Source organism: Ursus maritimus, unplaced genomic scaffold, assembly GCF_017311325.1.
Source record: "Ursus maritimus isolate PB19 unplaced genomic scaffold, ASM1731132v1 scaffold_2, whole genome shotgun sequence".
Lineage (NCBI taxonomy): Eukaryota > Metazoa > Chordata > Mammalia > Carnivora > Ursidae > Ursus > Ursus maritimus.
In genome coordinates, this window is record NW_024424452.1 from 35,931,801 (window position 1) to 35,953,241 (window position 21,441).

At 51.1% G+C, this 21,441-nt stretch overlaps 1 protein-coding gene across 2 annotated transcripts in view; it reads left to right on the forward strand.

Annotated features, from left to right (window-relative positions):
• The first annotated feature begins 10,648 nt into the window (after positions 1-10,648).
• The window catches only part of TRAP1 (TNF receptor associated protein 1), a 44,045-nt gene continuing 33,252 nt past the window's right edge, over positions 10,649-21,441 (forward strand). The window contains exons 1-3 of one of the 2 annotated variants that reach the window (XM_008696826.2): positions 10,756-10,792; positions 12,588-12,697; positions 13,462-13,539. In XM_008696826.2, coding sequence (XP_008695048.1) covers positions 12,661-12,697; positions 13,462-13,539 — 115 coding nt within the window. In that variant the 5' untranslated portion in view covers positions 10,756-10,792; positions 12,588-12,660. Of the gene's footprint in view, positions 10,793-12,587; positions 12,698-13,461; positions 13,540-21,441 lie in introns of both variants that reach the window. The other variant, XM_040635412.1, reaches the window with a different exon arrangement.

Sequence of the window (21,441 nt, forward strand, 5' to 3'; positions counted from 1 at the left end):
GGGGTGAGGCTCCCGGGGTGCACACGTGTAGTGTCGGGCAGCCGCTGCCGGGGCGTCTGGTCACACGGGGCCTCGTGCTAACAGCGGCGCATGCCCTGTGCTTGTCCGCAGGACTACGACCTTTGCATCAACTGCTACAACACGAAGAGCCACGCCCACAAGATGGTGAAGTGGGGGCTGGGCCTGGACGACGAGGGCAGCAGCCAGGGCGAGCCGCAGTCCAAGAGCCCCCAGGAGTCGCGGCGCCTGAGCATCCAGCGCTGCATCCAGTCCCTGGTGCACGCCTGCCAGTGCCGCAACGCCAACTGCTCGCTGCCGTCCTGCCAGAAGATGAAGCGGGTGGTGCAGCACACCAAGGGCTGCAAGCGCAAGACCAATGGGGGCTGCCCAGTGTGCAAGCAGCTCATCGCCCTCTGCTGCTACCATGCCAAACACTGCCAAGAAAACAAATGCCCGGTGCCCTTCTGCCTCAACATCAAACACAAGCTCCGCCAGCAGCAGATCCAGCACCGCCTGCAGCAAGCCCAGCTCATGCGCCGGCGGATGGCCACCATGAACACCCGCAATGTGCCTCAGCAGAGCCTGCCTTCCCCTACCTCAGCTCCGCCCGGGACCCCCACGCAGCAGCCTAGCACGCCCCAGACGCCGCAGCCCCCGGCCCAGCCCCAGCCCTCGCCCGTGAGCATGTCACCAGCTGGCTTCCCCAATGTGGCCCGGACTCAGCCCCCCACCACGGTGTCCACCGGGAAGCCCACCAACCAGGTGCCGGCCCCGCCGCCCCCCGCCCAGCCCCCGCCGGCAGCGGTGGAAGCGGCCCGGCAGATCGAGCGGGAGGCCCAGCAGCAGCAGCACCTGTACCGCGTGAACATCAACAATGGCATGCCCCCGGGGCGCACGGGCATGGTGACCCCGGTGAGCCAGATGGCCCCCGTGGGCCTGAACGTGCCCCGTCCCAACCAGGTCAGCGGGCCCGTCATGCCCAACCTGCCACCCGGGCAGTGGCAGCAGGCGCCTCTCCCCCAGCAGCAGCCGATGCCGGGCATGCCCCGGCCCGTGCTGTCCATGCAGGCCCAGCCGGCCGTGGCCGGGCCGCGGATGTCCGGCGTGCAGCCGCCCCGGAGCATCTCGCCTGGTGCCCTGCAGGACCTGCTGCGGACCCTGAAGTCGCCCAGCTCCCCGCAGCAGCAGCAGCAGGTGCTCAACATCCTCAAGTCCAATCCTCAGCTGATGGCGGCCTTCATCAAGCAGCGCACGGCCAAGTACGTGGCCAGTCAGCCTGGCCTGCAGCCCCAGTCCGGCCTCCAGCCCCAGCCCGGCCTCCAGGCCCAGCCCGGCCTGCACCAGCAGCCCGGCCTGCAGAACCTGAACGCCATGCAAGCCGGCGGGCCCCGGCCCGGCGTGCCTCCGCAGCAGCAGGCAATGGGCGGCCTGAACCCCCAGGGCCAGGCCCTGAACATCATGAACCCGGGCCACAACCCCGGCATGGCGAGTATGAACCCACAGTACCGGGAGATGCTCCGGAGGCAGCTGCTCCAGCAGCAACAGCAACAGCAGCAGCAGCAGCAGCAGCAGCAGCAGCAGCAACAGGGCAGCGCGGGCATGGCCGGGGGCATGGCCGGGCACGGCCAGTTCCAGCAGCCCCAGGGACCCGGAGGCTACCCCCCAGCCATGCAGCAGCAGCGGATGCAGCAGCACCTCCCCATCCAGGGCAGCTCCATGGGCCAGATGGCGGCTCAGATGGGACAGCTCGGCCAGATGGGGCAGCCGGGGCTAGGCGCAGACAGCACCCCCAACATCCAGCAGGCCCTGCAGCAGCGGATTTTGCAGCAGCAGCAGATGAAGCAGCAGATTGGGTCCCCGGGCCAGCCGAACCCCATGAGCCCCCAGCAGCACATGCTCTCAGGACAGCCGCAGGCCTCGCACCTCCCCGGCCAGCAGATGGCCACGTCCCTCAGTAGCCAGGTGCGGTCTCCGGCCCCTGTCCAGTCTCCGCGGCCCCAGTCCCAGCCTCCACATTCCAGCCCGTCGCCACGGATACAGCCCCAGCCTTCGCCACACCACGTCTCGCCCCAGACTGGTTCCCCCCACCCAGGACTCGCAGTCACCATGGCCAGCTCCATAGATCAGGGACACTTGGGGAACCCCGAACAGAGTGCAATGCTCCCACAGCTGAACACCCCCAACAGGAGTGCGTTGTCCAGTGAGCTGTCCCTGGTCGGCGACACCACAGGAGACACCCTAGAAAAGTTCGTGGAGGGTTTGTAGCATTGTGAGAGCATCGCTTCCCCCCCCCCTTTCATGTTCTTGGACCTTTTGTACTGAAATCCAGGCATCTAGGCTCTTTTTATTCCTAGATGGAACTGCTACTTCCAAGCCATGGAAGGGTAGATTGCTGTTTAAAGAAACAATACAAAGAATATATTTTTTTGTTAAAAACCAGTTGATTTAAATATCTGGTCTCTCTCTCTTTCTCTCTCTCTCTCTCTCTCTCTCTCTCTTTTTGTTTTTGTTTTTTGTTTTTGTTTTTTTGTTTTGGGGGGAGGGGGGTTTTGTTTGGATTCTTTTTGTCGTCATTGCTGGTGACTCATGCCTTTTTTTAACGGGAAAAACAAGTTCATTATATTCATATTTTTTATTTGTATTTTCAAGACTTTAAACATTTATGTTTAAAAGTGAGAAGAAAAATAATATTCAGAAACTGATTCTTGAAATAATGCAAGCTTATAATGTATCCCGATAACTTTCTGACGTTGCGGGAAGATTTTTTCTATAGTGAACTCTGTGGGCGTTCTCCAAGTATTACCCCTGGACGATAGGAATTGGCTCCTGCGTGCACACACGTACACACCCACACACACATCTATCTATACATACTGGCCTAAGCCAAACTCTTGTCTTGCAGATGTAGAAATTGTTGCTTTGTTTCTCTGATAAAACTGGTTTTAGACAAAAAATAGGGTTGACACTCTCTTAGACCATGCTAATGTTAATAGAGAAGAAGCATTCTTTTCTTTCTTCTATGTGAAACTTGAAATGAGGAAAAGCAATTCTAGTGTAAATCATGCAAGCGCTATAATTACTATAAATAAGAAAATTCAAGAAGATTCAATCACTGTATAGAATGGTAAAGTACCAACTCATTTCTTATATCATATTGTTAAATAAACTGTGTGCAACAGACAAAAAGGGTGGTCCTTCTTGAATTCATGTACATGGTATTAACACTTAGTGTTCGGGGGTTTTTGTTATGAAAATGCTGTTTTCAACATTGTATTTGGACTATGCATGTGTTTTTTCCCCCTATTGTATATAAAGTACCGCTTAAAATTGATATAAATTACTGAAGTTTTTAACATGTATTCTGTTCTTTAAGATCCCTGTAAGAATGTTTAAGGTTTTTATTTATTTATATATATTTTTGGAGTCTGTTCTTTGTAAGACATGATTCTGGTGGATTGCTCACAGAGGAGAGGCGGGGACCACAGTCCTGGTGGCCATGCGGGTGGCAGCCAGGCTCAGCCAAGGCCTGGGTGGTTCTCTCTCCAGGAACCGAGGTGGTGAAGCTCAGTGGTGGCCTCATAGATTCAGTGCTCCATGGGGACCTTCACCCACAGAGTTAGGGCTGCAGGTGGGTCCGAAGCAGCACTTTGTCTCCTGTCCCCCACCCCTAAGCCTCGAGAAACCAGAGTAGGGATGGTTCCTGCGGTGCTTTTCAGCAGTACCTCCCTCTCCCCTTTCCTATGTGCAGATCCCGGAATTGGTGCAAAAAATATGCTCCAGGGACTGGTGGTGGTTCCTGCTTCCCCTCAAACCCTGTGCCCTGTAGGGGAGGATGCTGCACGCAGTGTGGCCCCCGATGCTGAGCTGGGCTGCTAAGAGCTCTGGCCTTCGTTCTCCACCCTCTGAAAACAGGGCCTGTGATGGCGGTGAAAGAGCCCTCCAGCTTTGAGGGACGGGCTTCTGGCCACTTGGTCCCACACGCCACCATCACCACCCCTCCTGCCCTCCCCCTGGGTCCAGTGTCGGGTGCCCTTACCAAGAGGGTGACACTTGAGTCCCCGGATGCTGTAAACATCACGTCCGAGCGGAGGAGCACCTCCAGGAGCGTGGATGTGTGCCCTCTAGACTGCAACACCCCTCTCCCCTAAGCACAAGGGACTTGAGTCCTGCCTCTTGGGTCCCTGGTCCCCCAACCCGGATTGGGGGGTGGGGGGATTATGGTGGCAAATTCGTAATTTATGGCCCAAATAGCTTCCCTTTTGGACCTGTATTCACAGAGATCATTTCAAAATACTTGATTTGGGAATCTAAACTTGAGAAAACTTTCAAATTCTAGCACAGAGAGCTTTAAATCTTGAGTTTTAACATAGATTAAGCCAGACAATAAGACCATCATCTAGCATTGCCAACCAACTGCCACCTCCACCACATCCCCAAAAGGGAAAGCAGGGCCACGGCCCTACAGTGGCCATCTGGCCATCCTTAATGTGCTTACTTGCTTCTGGAATCTGGGACCCTCTCCACTGACAGTAAAATCCTGATCCCGTGTTCAGACAGAAGGGGTGAGCCGTCTGGGGCCCTGGAGGAGGGCATTGTGCAGGGCAGCCATCGAATGGGGCCAGTGGGGGGCATCTTTTTCAGGTCGTCCGGGGATCCAAAACTCTGTACAGATCTCATCTTTTTGGAGTCCATGTCCTCTGTAATCCGCCAAGGGATACGGCCGAGGGTGTTGTCTGTGGATGCTAACCCCGCGCTTGGCGTAAGGAGATTTCTGTAAGACAGCTGGAAAGCCCCGGCGCTGTGTCTCATGCTGTATACTTAAGAGAAGAAGAAAAAGTCCTATATTTGTGATCAAAAAGAGGAAACTTGAAATGTGCTGGTGTTTATAATAAAAGCTGGTAAAACTGCTTGGATTCAAAGATGGTCCCAGTTGGCTAACGACCCCTAGAATTAGCTTACAGATGGAAGGGTCTTAAGAGGGAAGGGTCTTCAAATGGAAGGGTCTCGGTTGAGTGTGCCTAGTACGTGTGTTCGATGATGTTTCTGAGAACTTAACATGTTAGAAACAGGAGTAGGATGCAATCTGGAAAACAAGGTGGAGTGTCTAAGGCTTATAAGATCTCAGGCTGAAGACGTCACTTTCTCCCCTGTTTTTGACTGCTACAGAATGGAACCAAAGATTCCGTTTACCAAAACTTGCTTCTAACGCTGCACGGGGAAAATAAGCTGATCTGAAAAAGGAAAGTCCTTTCATGAAGGAGCTGAGAGCAGGTTGGTTGCCAGCGTGCCTTTGGGCCGCACGTCTCCCAAGGACCGTGCTGGGAAGTCGGCACTCCGGCCGGGCCACCTTAGCAAGTAGGAGCACAGGAGCGCATAGGAATGGGGGCCAGAAAAACCCTATCGGACCTTCCCAGGATGTCCTGTGCTCATGCCACTGCATTACTTGGGTATGGTTTCATTGTGCAAAGTCAAGAGTAGGGAAATGGGTCGGTTTTGAAATTTAAGCGGATGTAGCCCCAGGCTGAAGGACAAGAACTGTGGCAAAGCGGTGAGAAGGCAGACGGTCCCTTCGGGGCGCACACGCCTTCCTCCAGAGGATTTGCCAGGCTGTATGGACGGTGGCACCAGTGTCACATTACGGCATCCAGTGGAGACTGCACAGGCGCTGATGGAACACCTTGGTCAGGCTGATCCGGACACACTCGGGGGGTTGAGAGACGAGCGGGAGGTGAGCTCACGGGAAGTGGAGGCCTGCGGCGTCACGGTGGAGGGATGGTGAGTGAGCACATTGGCGTGGCGGCCACCAGGAGCCAGGGCTTTGGCGGGGAGTGGGCTCTTAACTCGGCCTGCCTGCCGTGGTGACGCTTGGTAACAAGTGCTGTTGGAAGGCATCATTAACTCCTCGGTCCTGGCCATGAGCTAGGAGGACGGTGTGGGGGACCGGACGGTGTGGGGGACCTGCCCAAGTTCACGGGCAGTGGGCAGGGGCAGGTGTGGGCCGCTCCGCCAGAGCCACGCTCTTCACCACTGGGCCCAGAAAGCGCTTTCCTCCCCTGCTTATGCTTGCTCCGTAGGCTCACCTTAAACTCACTTTGGGGATACCTGGAGGAGAGGGGGGATCATTACAATACCTCTAACCCCTCAAACGTCGCAGGCCATACGTGGTAATCAGTACCTCACACGGGATGAAGAGGGACCTGGCCTGCCTGAGTGTGGTGTCTGCCAGTTCAGCGCCTAGGGGGGGCCTGGTACTGAAATGGGCTTTATGCTCTGGTCCCGGGACCCCAGGGCTCTGGGCCAGCAACAAGGAAGCCTCTTATAAGCCAATGTTTAAAGTAGTCCTATATCAGCATATCAACAGAGTCCAGACCTGAAGATCCTCAAGGCCGGTAGTGATGTTTAGAGAATGTTCCAGGTGAGGGTGGTCCTTTAGGAAAACATCCAGAGCAGACATCCTTGGAAGGAGGGTGGGGGTGGTGTGCCGGGGCTCCCCGCGCCGGGACACTTCCTGTGTCTCTGACTGCACCCAGGACCCCTCACAGCTGGCACAGGTTTGGGGGCCTCAGAAGAGGGAGGGTTGTTTCATGTGCTGCCACGAGTTGAGGATCTGGAGGCTGGGTAGTCAGGAAGAGAGAGTCTTGGGGACCAGTCCGAAGGGGGGAGGTGCAGAGAAAGAGGCAGCAGACTCGAGGGAGGCCAGGGTTCTGCGCAGGAGGCAACCAGAGTTGCCCGGTGTTCAGCGGCCAGGACAGGTGTCCCCTGTGAGGGCTGGACCTCCGCAGCCAGGAAAGCACAGGGGAACTTCGGAGCTGCTGGGGAAGCCGGTTCTCGCTGTTCCAACCCTCCAGACACTGGCATTCTGGTCTGTGGTTTCCTGGGTGAGGAAAAGGGGTTCTCTTGTGGGGAGAGGACTGCCAAGTGTGAGAAATGGCAGGAAAGACATGAGGGGGCCTGAGCCGAGGCCCCCTTCCCTCCAGAACAGGCGATTTGAGGGGTGCACTTCTGCTGCTTCTAGTTCACAGGAAAATACCCAGGTCTTGTCCCAGCACCGAGTTTGCACACTTGGCAAACATTTCCCGAGCACATCCTAGGCACGGACCACAGCCCTTAGAGAACTCCGCCGAGGGACACAATCAGCCACCGGAGGAAGGTGCAAGGTGGTGTCAGGGCTCGAAGCCGGAGCACCGACCCCAGCCCGTGTTGGGAACAAGGAGATGTCTCTTGGTCAGGGCCAGTGTGAGCACAGTCCATCCTCCCGGATGCTGCCCCGCGCTCCGCACAGCGCTTGCCCAGCTCTGACCCGCAGACGGCTTACCTGGGATCTTGCTAACACCCTGATTTAGTAGGTCTGGGCCAGGGGGTGGGCAGACTGAGCTTCTGAGTTTCGAACAAGCTCCCAGATAAGGCCTGGCCCTACTTGGAGTAGCAAGGCCATAGGGGACCAAGAACAACCATTGTTTTGGGTTTTTTTTTTTAAGATTTTATTTATTTATTTGAGCGAAGGACAGATAGCAAGAGAGAGAGCACAAGCTGGAGGCAGAGGGAGAAGCAGACTCCCGGCTGAGCTGGGAGCCCAACATGGGGATCAATCCCAGGATCCCAGGACCACGACCTGAGCCGAAGACAGACAACGAACAAACTGAGCCCCCCAGGCACCCCAAGAACAACCATCTTGACTTTGAAATTGCCTTAGTCTTTTTTTCTTTCCTTAAAGATTTTTTTTAAGTAATCTTAACACCCAACATGGGGCTCAAACACACAACCCCAAGAGTCTCACGTTCCGCCAACAGAGCCAGCCAGGTGCCCCGAAACTGCCTTAGTCTTAATGTTCACGATAAACATGGGTGCAGGGAGAGGGCGTTTGGTCAAGTGGTTCTTTGGTCCCCTTCGCAGCATTTGTTCTGAGCCGGCACCTTCTGTCCCCTTTTGTCCTCAAATCCCTGAAAAAGTACATGGCAGGAGCACTGGCGGCTGAGGTCCCCTGGACAGGACAGGAGCGAGGGCCGAACCCAGGAGACAAAGAGGTACATACAGAAAGATGTCCTGTGAAGTGCATTTGTAAAAACGCAGATTGTGAGCAAAACCAACTTCTCTTCCAAAGAAGCAGAAAGAGTACCCAACTCGTGGAGGAGGTGCTGGGGTCAGGCCTGTCCTTCCTGTTTCCTGAGCTCAGAAGACACCTGTGTGACCCTGAGACCACGGCCCCCTCTGACCTGTGCCTGGTGGCGTGGGAACATACCGGATGGATTGCATTTCCACCCTGTCCTCCGATACCCCATCGGACCAGAGAATCCTGACTGAGGGGACCCTCTTCAGACCTGGAGAGATGCAGCCTTGGTGAGGGGAGCTCCATGATAGCCGCTTACCTGCTGGGGCCTGATGCCAGGTGCTGCTGTGGACTGGGCCTCTGGCTGGGCTAGGGGCCCTTGGCACCCAGGCAAAGGGCCAGTCCTTAAGGACTGGACTCAAAAATTAAGATGCCTTATAAGAGGGCTTATGAAATTGGAAGAAAATCCCATCATCCCTAGGCCCTTTCCAGGCCAAAAAGTACCCTATAGCCACGAGTGTTTCCTCCTCTGGGAACTCCCAGGATGCTGCCCCATGAGGGGAGAAGCTCACCCAGAAGTTAGTGCCTTGAACAAAGAAAGGAAGGTAAAGGGAGACACATTTGTTTTTCCTTTCCAGAGGGCAACATACATAAAGATTACCATTGTAATCATTTTTTTTAAGTTTTATTTATTTTAGTGCTCATTCCAGGGGAAGGCAGTGACCTCTGGAGAAGGAATGGGCAGCCTCGTAGAAGCCACAGTAGTGGTCAGGAGACCCAGGGACCCTCTCCTCCTCTGCTTCTCTCTCGGCTCTCCCCAAGCAAGTCCCTGCCAGTTTCTGTCAGGTCAACTTCTGTATGTGCATCTAATCATTTTTTTCCTTCTTCCATTTTCCTTGTATGCATAGGGGCTGAAATCTGCCCAGGCCCCCTCAACACTTGGTTGGGATCCCTAGGCATCTTAAAAGCCACAGTTCCCTGAGGTAACAGAGACTGGTTTCTTGAACATCTGAGGATGTCAGAAGTCAGTCCACAGGCTAAGAGAGAACAGGAGGCGCTGCTAAATGTCTGGAACCTGGTGGGTTTGCCCTCTACAGGGCCCAGGTCCTGCCTGTCGTTTTTTAAAAAAAATTAAATTTTATCTTTTATTGAAGGACAGTTGACACAAGATGCCCGTCATCCTTTTTTTTTTTTTTTTTTTTTTTTTTTTTTTTTTATTTATTTGACAGAGAGAAGACAAGCAGGGGGAGGGGTAGAGAGAGAAGCAGACTCCCTGCTGAGCAGGGAGCCTGATGTGGGACTGGATACCAGGACCCTGGAATCATGACCTGAGCCGAAGGCAGACACTTAACTGACGAAGCCACCCAGGCACCCCAAAACAGTTCCCCCAGAGCAGCGGCAGTGACCCACTGGACCGGCTTGGCCTGGTCCAGGCTTGCCTGGCCGGGGAAGGAGAGAGCAGGTGTCAGGTTGTGCAGGGCCTGGAGGCTGGGGTTTGTAAGTGACTCTAAGTGTGCAGGAGAGGCACTAGAGCGCGGTGACTGTGGAGTGTATGATCAGCTGCCTTGGGGACCACTGAGAAGGTTGGTGGAGTCTTCCTCCAACATCACAGAGCTGCTCTTCCAACCAAGTCCGCCCACCCCCTGACATTATTCACAGTTGCTGAAGCCTGGCACGTGGGGCTCATCCTTCACACCTTCCACCTGATAGAGTCCCAGAAGTGCCCCTCCCAGCGCCCCGACTGTGTCTGGGCTCCAGGGGAACCCTCCCCTGACTCGTGTACTTTGCAGCTCGGGTCAAATCTCCAGCACCTCCGTTTTTGCAGTTTTTTTTGCTCTGGCAGGGAGTCTCAGAATCAGCTGGGGGGGTGGGGTGGGCGCCGGGGCCTCACTTCAGACGACGGCAGAGAACCTGCACGTTGCGTGGCGTGGCGTGGCGTGGCACTGGGCGAGAAAGAGCGTTGATGGGGGCCGGGGCGGCACCGCACAGCGACTGAAGTCACTGGTCGCTCCCTACAGCAGCTACACCGGGGGTGGGCGCAGCACACCGGCCGGCGCTGTTGAATCACTACGTTCCACACCTGGAACTAATCTTTGTGTGTCAACCATACTTCAATTAAAAAAATTTTTTTTTCCTTAATCAAGAGAAAAGAAGTGGTGGGTCTCAACCTCAGCCTCACCTCCAGCAGGAGACGGGGAAGGAATAATCCCCCTCCCGCTGGTGGGGGCGGCTCCTGCGTTCGCGCTTGGGAGTGGACACGTCCAGTCTGAAGCCCGCCCCTTCCCCTTCTCCCCCAGCCTGGGTGGTGCAGGTGGCCCGGGGACGTCAACAGCCTCCGCCCGCGCGCCGCCTTTTCGCACTCTCCGGGTGCCTGCGAACGTCAGTCCCATTTTAGGGATGCGCGACGTGAGGCCCAGCTGGCGGGCCAGTGCCCCGCGGCCCGCGCGCTCGGCCCGTCGCCCTTGACAACGCGACACAAGGTCACGGAGGGCCCGCCCCCAGGCCCGGCTGTCCCCGCGCGAGCCACGGAGGCCCCGCCCACTCTCTGGCGCAGGCGGCGGGCCGGGCAGCCCTGCGCTCACCATGACGTCAGCGCGCCGCGCCCGAGGAAGGCCCCGCCCCGCCCCACCCCCGCCGCGCGTGATGCACGGGCGCTGAGGAGGACAGACATGGCGCGCGAGCTGCGGTTGTTGCTGCTGTGGGGTCGCAGCCTGCGGGCTCCGGCCTTGGCGGCCGCCCCGACAGGTAAGAAGGGCCGCGTGGATGGGTGGGCGGGCGGACCTCCTCCAGGTCCCGAGTCCGCTTCCTCCTCCCCGGGAGGCACGGAGGTTCTGTGAGATTTACGCGCCACATGTGCGGCGAGCGCTGAGCGTCCCGGAGGCGCCGGGCTGCCGGGGTTTCCTCCCCCACCCGCCCTCAGGTAGGGGGTTGAGCCCTGGCCCGCGGGACTCCTGCAGGGACTTCTGGTCGAGCCCTCGGCCCGGCTTGAGGCGGAGAGGTCGAGGGCTCCTCGCTCCTGCAGCTGAGGGCAGTTTCGGGTAGTGGGAACGAACTTCACCTGGGTGATCATTTAAGCCGCTTCGTGGCGATTTTATTGCTCCCCGCCCCCAAGTCGTGTTATACCGGGGTGATGCGGAAGTCACTTCCTCAGCATCGGTAGGCACGACACTTGAGTGCCCACTCCGCCCGGGACACGGCCGCGACCCAGGCAGAGCCGCCTCTGCCCTCGTGCAGCCCCTTGACTCGGTTCTTGACCCCCGTATTCCCAGGACCTGAAATTGGTAGGTGCTCAAATAAACGTTGGGGCCAAAAAAAAAAAAAAAAAAAAAGAACCATAATTTCTTTCTTACTCTCTCCTCGGAAGAAGCTGTGGGTGAACGTTTTAGCGTTCTTTCCAGACTGCGCACAGTTACACACATGTGGACAGATGTCTGTTCTTATGTGAAAATGCCTAACCCGTATATGCAGTTTGCTCCTGAATTGTTTTTGACCTTCTCTGCAAAGCTAATACATCCTGGCGTCAGTAAGCTTGGTCTGTGGCTTTCGACGGGCATGCAACTTTCCTGTATTGTGGACGAATAGTCATTTACTTAGCTGTGAGTCTTGTTAATGGACGTAATAAAGATTTCCATGATTTTTTGTTTTTGTCATTACAGTGTTGTGTGGAATGGGTGAGTGTTTAAATCTTCGTGCTCGTGTATGGCATTTCTTTAGAATTTCAGAATTCGAGTTTTAGGCTGTGCATATTTGAAATGTTAGCTGACATTGCCAAATTGCTGTGCAAAAAGGCTTTATCAGCTTATATTCCCATTAGCAGGGAGTGAGACTACCTCTATCAAGGCATTTCCTCCGTGGTTAGTGAGAATGTTTTCATTTGTTGAATGGCCATTCGTATATCTTCTATGAATTTCTTTTTCCTGTCTCCTACACTTTTTTCTATTACCTAAGTTTTAAATTTTGGTGTAGTGTCCCTTTTTTTTAAAACAATTTTTAAAAATAACATGCATTAACCGATAAGACAACTGTAAGTTTTATACTTTTGCTTGTGCTCACCGTCTTCCTTCTTTAGGATTTATTTTCTGTCATATGAGAGTATACCCTTGTGCTAGTTTTGCAGAAGTTGTCTTTGGGTTTTAAATTTTCTAAGCTGCACCATGTCTACAAGATTTTATGTTTCCCCATACCTGTATAGTACATTGTCTGGGTATTATATTCCAGGTCAAAATAATTTTCCTTCAAAGAGTGAGATTGCTCTGCTGTTTTCTAGCGCCTGAGTTACGGATGAGCAGTCATATTATTTTCATTGTTTCTCTTGTAGCTAACTTGGTGTTTTTTGGGTTTTTTTGTTTACCTTTCTCTGGAGGTTAAGGTTCTTTTCTTTTTTGTTCGTGTTCTAAGATGTTGCAGCCATGTATGTTGTACATAGTGTCTCTTCCACTGGGAAGACAGGCCAGTTTTCAGCCCAGCCAGTTTTTGTTCTCTGATTTTTTAAGTCTTTCCCTTAATAATCTGCGTCCTCTCCTTCTGAACTTCCATCAAGGTGCTCTGTCCATGCAGTCTTTTGTTTGAATCTAAGATTGAGAACCTATTCTTGGAAGCGTGACATATTGCAGATGCCCTTGCTACCCACCTCTGTGGGCAGTCATGAAGGTACAGTTGTTTGGAGGGATGGGTGAGTTTAGCCTAGAAAATACGTATCTTATACAATGGGGGGGGGGGAAGAATAAGAGAAATCACCTCTACAGAAAATTCGGAATTCACCTGTATTTTTTTTCTCTGTTGCTGAGAAAGTGTTGCCAAATGTTAGCATGTGCTTGGCTTCACATCTGAGAGTCTGACTTTGTAACCATCCCAGTCCTTCCCACCTTCTCTGTGAGGTGTGGAACAGTCTCAGCTTGTGGAGTTTTTATTTTTTATTTTTGCTCATTACTTAGTTTATTCAACAGATATATTTTGAGGGGCACCTGGCTGGCTCAGTCAGAAGGGTTTGCAACTGTTGATCTCAGGGTTATGAGTTTGAGCCCCACGTTCGGTGTAGAGATTACTTTAAAAAAAAAATTAAAAGCATATTTTGAATGTTCTCTGGGACTTAAAGATGATGTGACCCTGACATTTGGGTCAGAGGTTAAGTGGGAGCATGTGTTTTCCAGGCAGTGTACTAGGCCATACTGGAGGCCTGTGTGGCCAGTCAGGGAGTGCAGAAACATGTGGATGATTGCTCGTGTGGATCTCACAGAAGAGAGGGTTATGGGCCTAGTCTTGACAGCACCAGTTGCAGGGTAGGGAAGCGCTACTGAATGATTGGGTTTGACAAGAAATGGGAATGTATGGGAGTGAGGGTGAAAGAGGCTGAAGATTATGTCCTTTCTCTTCTGTTAGATGTGAACTTGTGGACCATTTTCTGTAATTGACAGGCACAGTGCCAGACCTGGGCCAGTGTTTGGAGAACCCAGCTGCAGGCACTGTGAGGTCCTGCACGCCCTCAGGACCAGGTGGGTGGCTGATTACAGACAGTGTTGTCCCTGGTGAATCTTAAGTTGACTGGTAGTTGAGAACCAATGAGTAATTCCTCCTGGTAAAAGGTGGTTATTATAAGGAGTAGGGCTGTCAGAACCTGGATAATAGGAAAATGTAATGTTCATAATAAAAATGTAAACTGCCACCAAACCTTTCCACCAGTTCTGACGAGTAACAGAAGTAATGGATTTGCCGGTAGACAAACAAGAAACCACCTCCCAAAGAAAAGACAACCAGCCTGAAAAACCAGCAACAGGCTTGGTACCCAGAAGCAGATGATTGTGTTGCAAGGTGGAGAGGGTGGTGGGTTGGTCATTTCACGTGGCTGTGTAACTGCCTTGATACCACAGCCCAAGCCCTGTGTCCTACTCTCGAGGACACTCATTCTTACTGTTGACATCGCCAGGACCCCATCATGAGGCAGCCGCAGTAGGACTGCTTGGGCCTCGAGTTAGTGTCTTCTGCCTTTTCCAGTCTCTGTAAGCTGGAACCTTTGCTGGAATTTTCTGGCTTAGAAGTGAGACTTGGGGGGCGCCTGGGTAGCGCAGTCGTTAAAGCGTCTGCCTTCGGCTCAGGGCGTGATCCCGGCGTACCGGGATCGAGTCCCACATCGGGCTCCTCCGCTATGAGCCTGCTTCTTCCTCTCCCACTCCCCCTGCTGTGTTCCCTCTCTCGCTGGCTGTCTCTCTGTTAAATAAATAAATAAAATCTTTAAAAAAAAAAAAAAAAAGAAGTGAGACTTGGAAGAGGTGAGGAGTCTGCACCAGAGAAGTCAGAGGAGCAGGGTTCTCCCCTTTGTTGTAGGGCTCCAGCATTGCCAGTTTATTTCCCAGAATGAACCCACCTGGACCCTTTGTTGATTTATTTTGCTTCCTCCCTCTGCCCTCACTTTGGGGGCCCGTGCTGTTTAATGCATGCCCTCACACCTCTTGTGTTGCAGCCTTTGAGAATTGAGGCAAATTTCAGGTGTTCCCAGGCTTTCTGCAGAATGAGCGGAGCAGCACTTGTGGGGCACATTTCACTCTCCGTGAAACAGCTCTTCCCGTTGCTAACATAGCGTAACGATAATGGGTTTGATCCTTAACTGCTTAGACCCCGAATGGCGTTGCCACCTCTATAAACCACGCTTCTGGAGCCTTGGTCAGCACCAACGAGTCACATAGGCAAAGGGTGAGCGGCTGGCTGTGCTAGAGGCACCAGGTGGGCTGTGGGCGTGAGGCGCTTGGTTAGTACCAGAGGGGCCGTGTTACCTGCAGAAGATCAACCTAAATGTAATAGGCTAGCGAAGGCCTTATTAGTTACTGCTGAGTAGTTGGCCAGAATTAAGGCAAAAAAAAAAAAATCCTAAGTGTTTGCTGCCCTTGTGCATTTAGACAAACACTGCTTGAAGGGATGGGGGATGGATTTGGATTGATGAGAAAACAAACATTTCTCCCCTCTGTCCCCAAAGTCCAGTCCCAGGTAACAGAGGTGATTTCTGTAGGGAAACTTACTGGGGCAGTGGTGGTGGTCTCTGTCTCAAACCAGAGTACTGACCTGGCGTCAGTGCAGTGTATCCAGTTCATCACACTCCAGTGAAATGTTTTAGTTCAAAGCCAGAGGATGTTCTTGAATTACATTTTTGGTGCCCTTAAGTAGCCAGCTAGAATTTTTCTTAAATCCTGTCTTGTTCAGTCTAGATACGGAAGACTTGACTTCTACTAGGAAACTGTTTGCTTACTCTACAAAGAAATTCTGTAGCATTCAATAAAGATAGATTTTGGGGTGTTCATTTCTGCTATGGCTGCTGAAGCCACTAGGAATTACAGACAATGAAAATTGTAGCTTAGAGAGTCGCTATCTGGGGCGCCTGCATGGCTCAGTCGTTAAGCATCTGCCTTCGGCTCAGGGCGTGATCGCAGGGTTCTGGGATCGAGCCAGGGAGTGATCCCAGGGTTCTGGGATCGAGCCCCACATTGGGCTCCTCCGCTGGGAGCCTGCTTCTTCCTCTCCCACTCCCCCTGCTTGTTCTCCCTCTCTCGCTGGCTGTCTCTCTGTCAAATAAAAATAAAATAAAATATAAAATAAAATAAAAAAAAGAACCGCTATCTACTTGGGCATCATCCCCACTTGCTTTTTCATCGGGTGAATGCCCGCAGATCAGGGAAATTGAATTCAGGTGTACCTGAGTCATGGGCTTAACTAATTCTGAGAGTAGCTCAGTTATTCAGCAGCCATATAATTAAGACATGTGATTAGAACCTTAAAAAGTTCTTTTGAGCCAAAAGGAATACACTATTAAAAAAACCCGAAAGATTATATGGCAATACTATTAACAAATAGGTCTCCATCCTTGTAGTGGAACTGGATGTGTCAGGTAGCCAGCGTGGTGCGTGGCCACTGTGGTTCACACACGCCAGTCTTCTCCCATTTATGGAGAATGGAGCGCCTGAGGGGATGTTCTGTGAAGCTTACTTTTAAAGAAGTAAAACATTTCATTTTAGCCGTTAAGATTAGAAGTCTTTCTAAAACAAGTACCTCAGATGGAACGTAACTGAACCTTCTCTTTTGATGTTTTCAGGGTCATTGTGAGTGTTAGTCTATGGTTTTCTCTGGTAACACACAGGCTCTTGAGGGCCACTGGGTAGGACGACTCCGTCTGTGAAGTGGAACTGCTACTTGAGTGTTGCTAAGTTCTTAGCCTTCTTTCCTCTTGTTTAGCTGGCTGGGCCTCCCTGGGGCCACGTTCCCTCCTCTGCCAGTTTCCAGATGTGGGCTGGGAAACTAGATTATAAAACTTGTTAGCAGCAGGTTTTTTAAAAGAGAAAGATGGGGGCCACCTGGGTGGCTTAGTCAGTTGGGCATCTGCCTTCGGCTCAGGTTATGACCCTGGGGTCCTGGGATTGAGCTCCGTATCCGGGCTCCCTGCTCAGTGGGGAGCCTGCTTTTCCCCTGCCCGCCTCTCTGCCTACTTGTGCGTGTGTGCTCTCTCTCAAATAAATAAAATATTTAAAATAAGTAATAAAAGAGAAAGAGGGGTTGTTGGTGGGGACAGGAATAGCCTTGGGTGACTAAAGCTCAGGGTGTGGGTTTTATGTCCTATATTTTGACTCTTAGGAGGTACCCCTCCCTTTTTGTTTCTTTGTATTTGGAGAGTTGATGTTTCTTGATAGAGTATCAGTACAGCTGAATAAATGATTAGAACAGGTAGGAAGCAGTGAAAATGTTCGAGAATGCCAGAGGTAAGAACTTAGAAATTTTTGAGGGAGTATAATTCCTTATTTGGTATGTAAGTAGAAAGAGGAACGTTCTGTCTAGAATATTGAAAAACTTGGGGCGCCTGGATGGCTCAGTCGGTTAAGCAGCCAACTCTTGATTTTGGCTCAGGTCACAATCTCAGGGTTGTGAGCTGGAGCCCTGAGTCCAGCTCTGTGTTCAGCGCGGAGTCTGCTTGTCCCTCTCCCTGCACGTGTGTGCGTGCGTGTGCTGTCTCACTCTCGCTTTCTTTCTCTAAAATACACAAAATCTTCAAAACATTGAAAAACTTAAACGTTAGACGTAATTACAGAACTTAAGGAATGAAACGTTTGGAGAAATTTCAGATGTGAATAGCTAACCTGTGGTATTTGGTGAAAGTTGAAGAATGAAACTGTCCGTGTTGACTTACTGAAAAGCAAAGAATTTCATGCGTATCAGCATAAAACACTGGTAAAATAATTGGAGATGTTCAGGGGGAAAAGCTAGAGGCTACATTGTAAAGAACTACAGTTTTTCCAGGATAGTATTTCTACTTTGTGGGAGAGCATTCTCCTTTTCACTGATCTGAAAGTACCTTTAGTTTATGGAGTTTTAAGTTTACAAAGCAAACTTATTTTTAAAGAAATATTTTCTAGAACCCAAAGCTTTATTTTTTATTTTTTTTAATTTTGTTTCTTTGACAGCACAAGCAGGGGGAGCAGCAGGCAGAGGGAGAGGGAGAAGCAGGCTCCCTGCAGAGCAGGGAGCCCGACGTGGGACTTGATCCCAGGACCCTGGGCCAAGGCAGACACTTAACTGACTGAGCCACCCAGGCCCCCCACCCACCCCAAAGCTTTAAACTTAGAAATGTTTATGCTGAAATGAGATGAGTAAATTTCTAACTTCTGTTGTCATAAGCTCCCTGTAAGAAATGCATTTGTACTGTGACCTGTTATATACAGGATATGTGAGAGTATGCGATACAAGTATGTGTACCTGTTTAGCTGAAAGAGTTTCATAAATACCTTTATCATGTGATACTTTCCATTTCATTTTTTAAAAAAGATTTTATTTATATATGTGACAGAGTGAGTAGATCACAAGCAGGGGCAGAGGGAGAAGGAGAAGCAGGCTCCCCGCTGAGCAGGGAGCCCCATGCAGGGCTCGATCCCAGGACCCTGGGATCAAGACCAGAGCCGAAGGCAGACGCTTGACCGACTGAGCCACCCAGGCAACCCTCCATTTCATTTAAAAAAAAAAATATTGCTTTAACCCGCATTCAGTGATTTCAAAACCAGCCACCAAAATTGGTGGGTCACCAATCTAGACCTATAATCTGTGAAGCTCTTTGAGTTATGTGTCTGTGCCTTCTGAGAAAATAACCACGTGTTTATTGAGGGCCTGCTCTGACTAGCATCATCATGGGAAAGACAGACTTGAGGCAGTCCGGGTTAGCCCACCAGAACGTCTCCCATGTGGCGTAGTGCTAGCAGTTCATTCATCATCTAAGCTGAGTCCTGTGTGCCCAGTACTGCCTCTGGTGCTGGGTGCTGCCCTGGGGACGAAACAGACAAGAATCCTGGCCCTCCACGGTGCTGGGGTGGAGACAAGTAAATGCAACGTGAATGTTAGGTGCCAAGCCCTATGAAGAAACCAAAGCAGGAAGGGGATCCTGATAGAGAGTGGTCAGGGACGGCCTCCCGTGGAAGGTGGCATTAAGCGCAGCCTGGAAAGGGGGGAAGGTGGCTGGGGAAGGGCGGCTCAAGCCGAGGTAGCAGCCCATGCCAGGGTCCTGAGGCAGGAGCAGGCTGGCATGCTGCGGGGACAGCTAGGAGCCCGGGGCCGGTGCTGGGGGCACTTTTGAGAGCAGTCAAGTCAGGTGTGACCTTACTGTGAGTCTCAGATTGAGATTCGTCCGATGGGTAAGACGGCATTGAGTTCAGAGTTAAGGCTAATGTTGTAGTTTTCTGAGGAAAATCCTTCAAGTTTTTGTTACTGAGAAAGTAGGGCTGCTTTCCAGAACCAGTTGGTACAGTGAAAAAATATCTCTTTCCACCCTTAGTGCGCAGGGGTGCCAGGAAAAGCCCCCGGGGCGACATGGGGGTGCGCACCCACTGCACCAGGTATGCGGTCAGGCCTCTCTGGCCGTTCCTGCGATGCGTCTCGGGGTCCGTTTCCCTTGACTGCGCAAGCTGTGCTGTCTCCTGTGTGGGTGCCCCTCACTCAGCCCTTTCCCGAGGGGCATTGAGGCTGTTCCCAGGTCTGCTTAAATCACAGGCCACTGTATACGCCCATCAGCGACGTATGAAAGGCCCCTTGGCGCCACAGCCCTCTCCAGTCCTTGGTATTTTCAGGCTAATTTATAATCTTTGCACGTCTGGAGAGTGATGAATGCTATCTTGTGACTGTGTGTGTTTGATTACAAGACACACATCAGGAAGTACATGAACTAACCGTCCAGCTCAGTGGTGCAGGATTATCTGTAAGATGTAGCGGTGTCATTGTCCTGTAACCCTCCATCGTGAGAAGATACCGCAGCTCTTTCTCCCCGCGGGTGCGGGCGTGTGGCTTGTGTGGAGTGTGGAGGCAGCCACGCACTTGGTCCAGGCACCCTGCCCCGCGGACACGTGCATTTCTCTGGGGTGTGGCCCGAGTGGAGTTGCTGGGTTTAGGATATGCGTTGTTACTACGCAGTTGGGACTGTCTTCCAGTGTGGGTCCTGATGTACATTCCACCAAGTCTGTGTGAGAGAGTTGCCGCTGTGCCATGTCCTCACTGACACTCGGGATTTTAGACGTTTTAAACGTTTGTGAATTTGATGGTTACAAAATGATGTTTCAGTTGTGATTTCAGTTGTTTTGATGAATTGCTAATGAAGTTGAGCCTCTTCTTTCCGTGGTTTATTGGCCATTTGTTTCCATTTCTGTGAAATCCTTTTCATGTCTTTTGCCTCAATATTTTCTTGTGGATTGGTTGCCTTTTCTTACTATATATTTTTGTATATGCTCTTTATGGGCGCTAATCTTCTATCACTATCTTTTGTCAGTAATGATTGTTGGAAATGTGTTCTCCCAGGTGTGGCTAGCTGCTTCACTTTCATCCTGGTGTCTGTTTTTTTGGGGGGTTTTGATGAACAGAAGTTCTTAATTTTGTCAGATATACCAGTCTTTTCCTTTGTGGTTCACCCAAGGTTCTGTAAGCTAGGGCCTTTGGGTTGGGTGAGGCCACGGCCTGTTTTTGTAAATAAAGTTTTATGGGGGCCCAGGCATGCTTAAACTTTCACGTTTGCAGCCACTTTCCTGCTGTGATGGCAGAGTTGAGCATGAGAGACCACAGGGCCCAGAAGGCCTAAAATACATACTGTCTGCCCTTTCCAAGAAACATTTGCCAATCTCTGTTTATCCCACGGTCAAAAGATCATCTGCTTCCATAAAAGTTGTTTCCTTTTTTTTTTTTTTTTTTTTTTTTAAAGATTTTGTGTATTTATTTGACAGAGACAGAGACAGCCAGTGAGAGAGGGAACACAAGCAGGGGGAGTGGGAGAGGAAGAAGCGGAGGAGCCTGATGTGGGGCTCGATCCCATAACGCCGGGATCACGCCCTGAGCCGAAGGCAGACGCTTAACCGCTGCGCCACCCAGGCGCCCCCATAAAAGTTGTTTCCTGATGCATTTCTACCAAGCAGGAGTAGGAGCCTTTATTTGAAGCTTTACTCATTCTCTCTGGTAAACTTTCTCATGGGCTTCATTTTCAAGATAGAAGATGAGAAAAGACTTGCAAACTAGCAATCACAGGCTAATTCTGGCTGTAAACAAATTGTGTTTGGCCCAAATATTAGGGGGAAAAAAGTAGTTGCAAATACTTGAAGTCAGATTTCACGTAAATATTTGAATTGCTTATTTCTTTGGAAAATGAAAAGTTCTGGGAGTTTTGGCCTACGTTCCACAATGGCAACAGTCTCTTGGAATGTAGTGGCAGCTGCTACCTCCCGCCGAAGGGCCTGCCCTCTGCCGTTGGCTTAGTACCGTACTCTCAGCTGCTCTTCGTCCAGAGGCTGTTGGTGCCGTTTTTTCTACGATTATTTGTTCATGCAGTAAATTATTTGATTGATGGTCTAGTGCTAAACAGCTTTGCATCCCTGGAATAAACCCATTTGGTCATGATGTGGCATCATTTTTACATATTGGAGGATTTGATTTGCTAATTTTTCATTTAGGAGCTCCGTGTCTGCGTTCATAAGGGATATCGGTCTCTTCTTTATTGTGCGCGTGTAGTGTCTCTGGCACACTGATGATTAGGGTTATGCTGTCGTCATAAAACTTCTCAGGAAATACTCTTTTTCTGTTTTCTGAAATAGTTTATGAAGATTGGTGTTATTGCTTTCTTTGGATGTTTGATGTATTTCACTGGTAAAAATTCTAGGCCTAGAATTTAATTTGTGGAAATATTTTTGAAAACAAATTGAATTTCTTTATTAGATATAAAGCAATTTGGAATTTCTCTTTCATCTTCTGTCACCCTGGATAAATTTAATTTTTTTCAAGGAATTTATCCATTTCACCTAAGTTGTTAAATATTTGCTATGAATTTGTTCAGAATGTTTCCTTATTATCCTTTTAATGTCTGTAGAATTTGTAATGATAACCCCACCTTCATTCCTGCT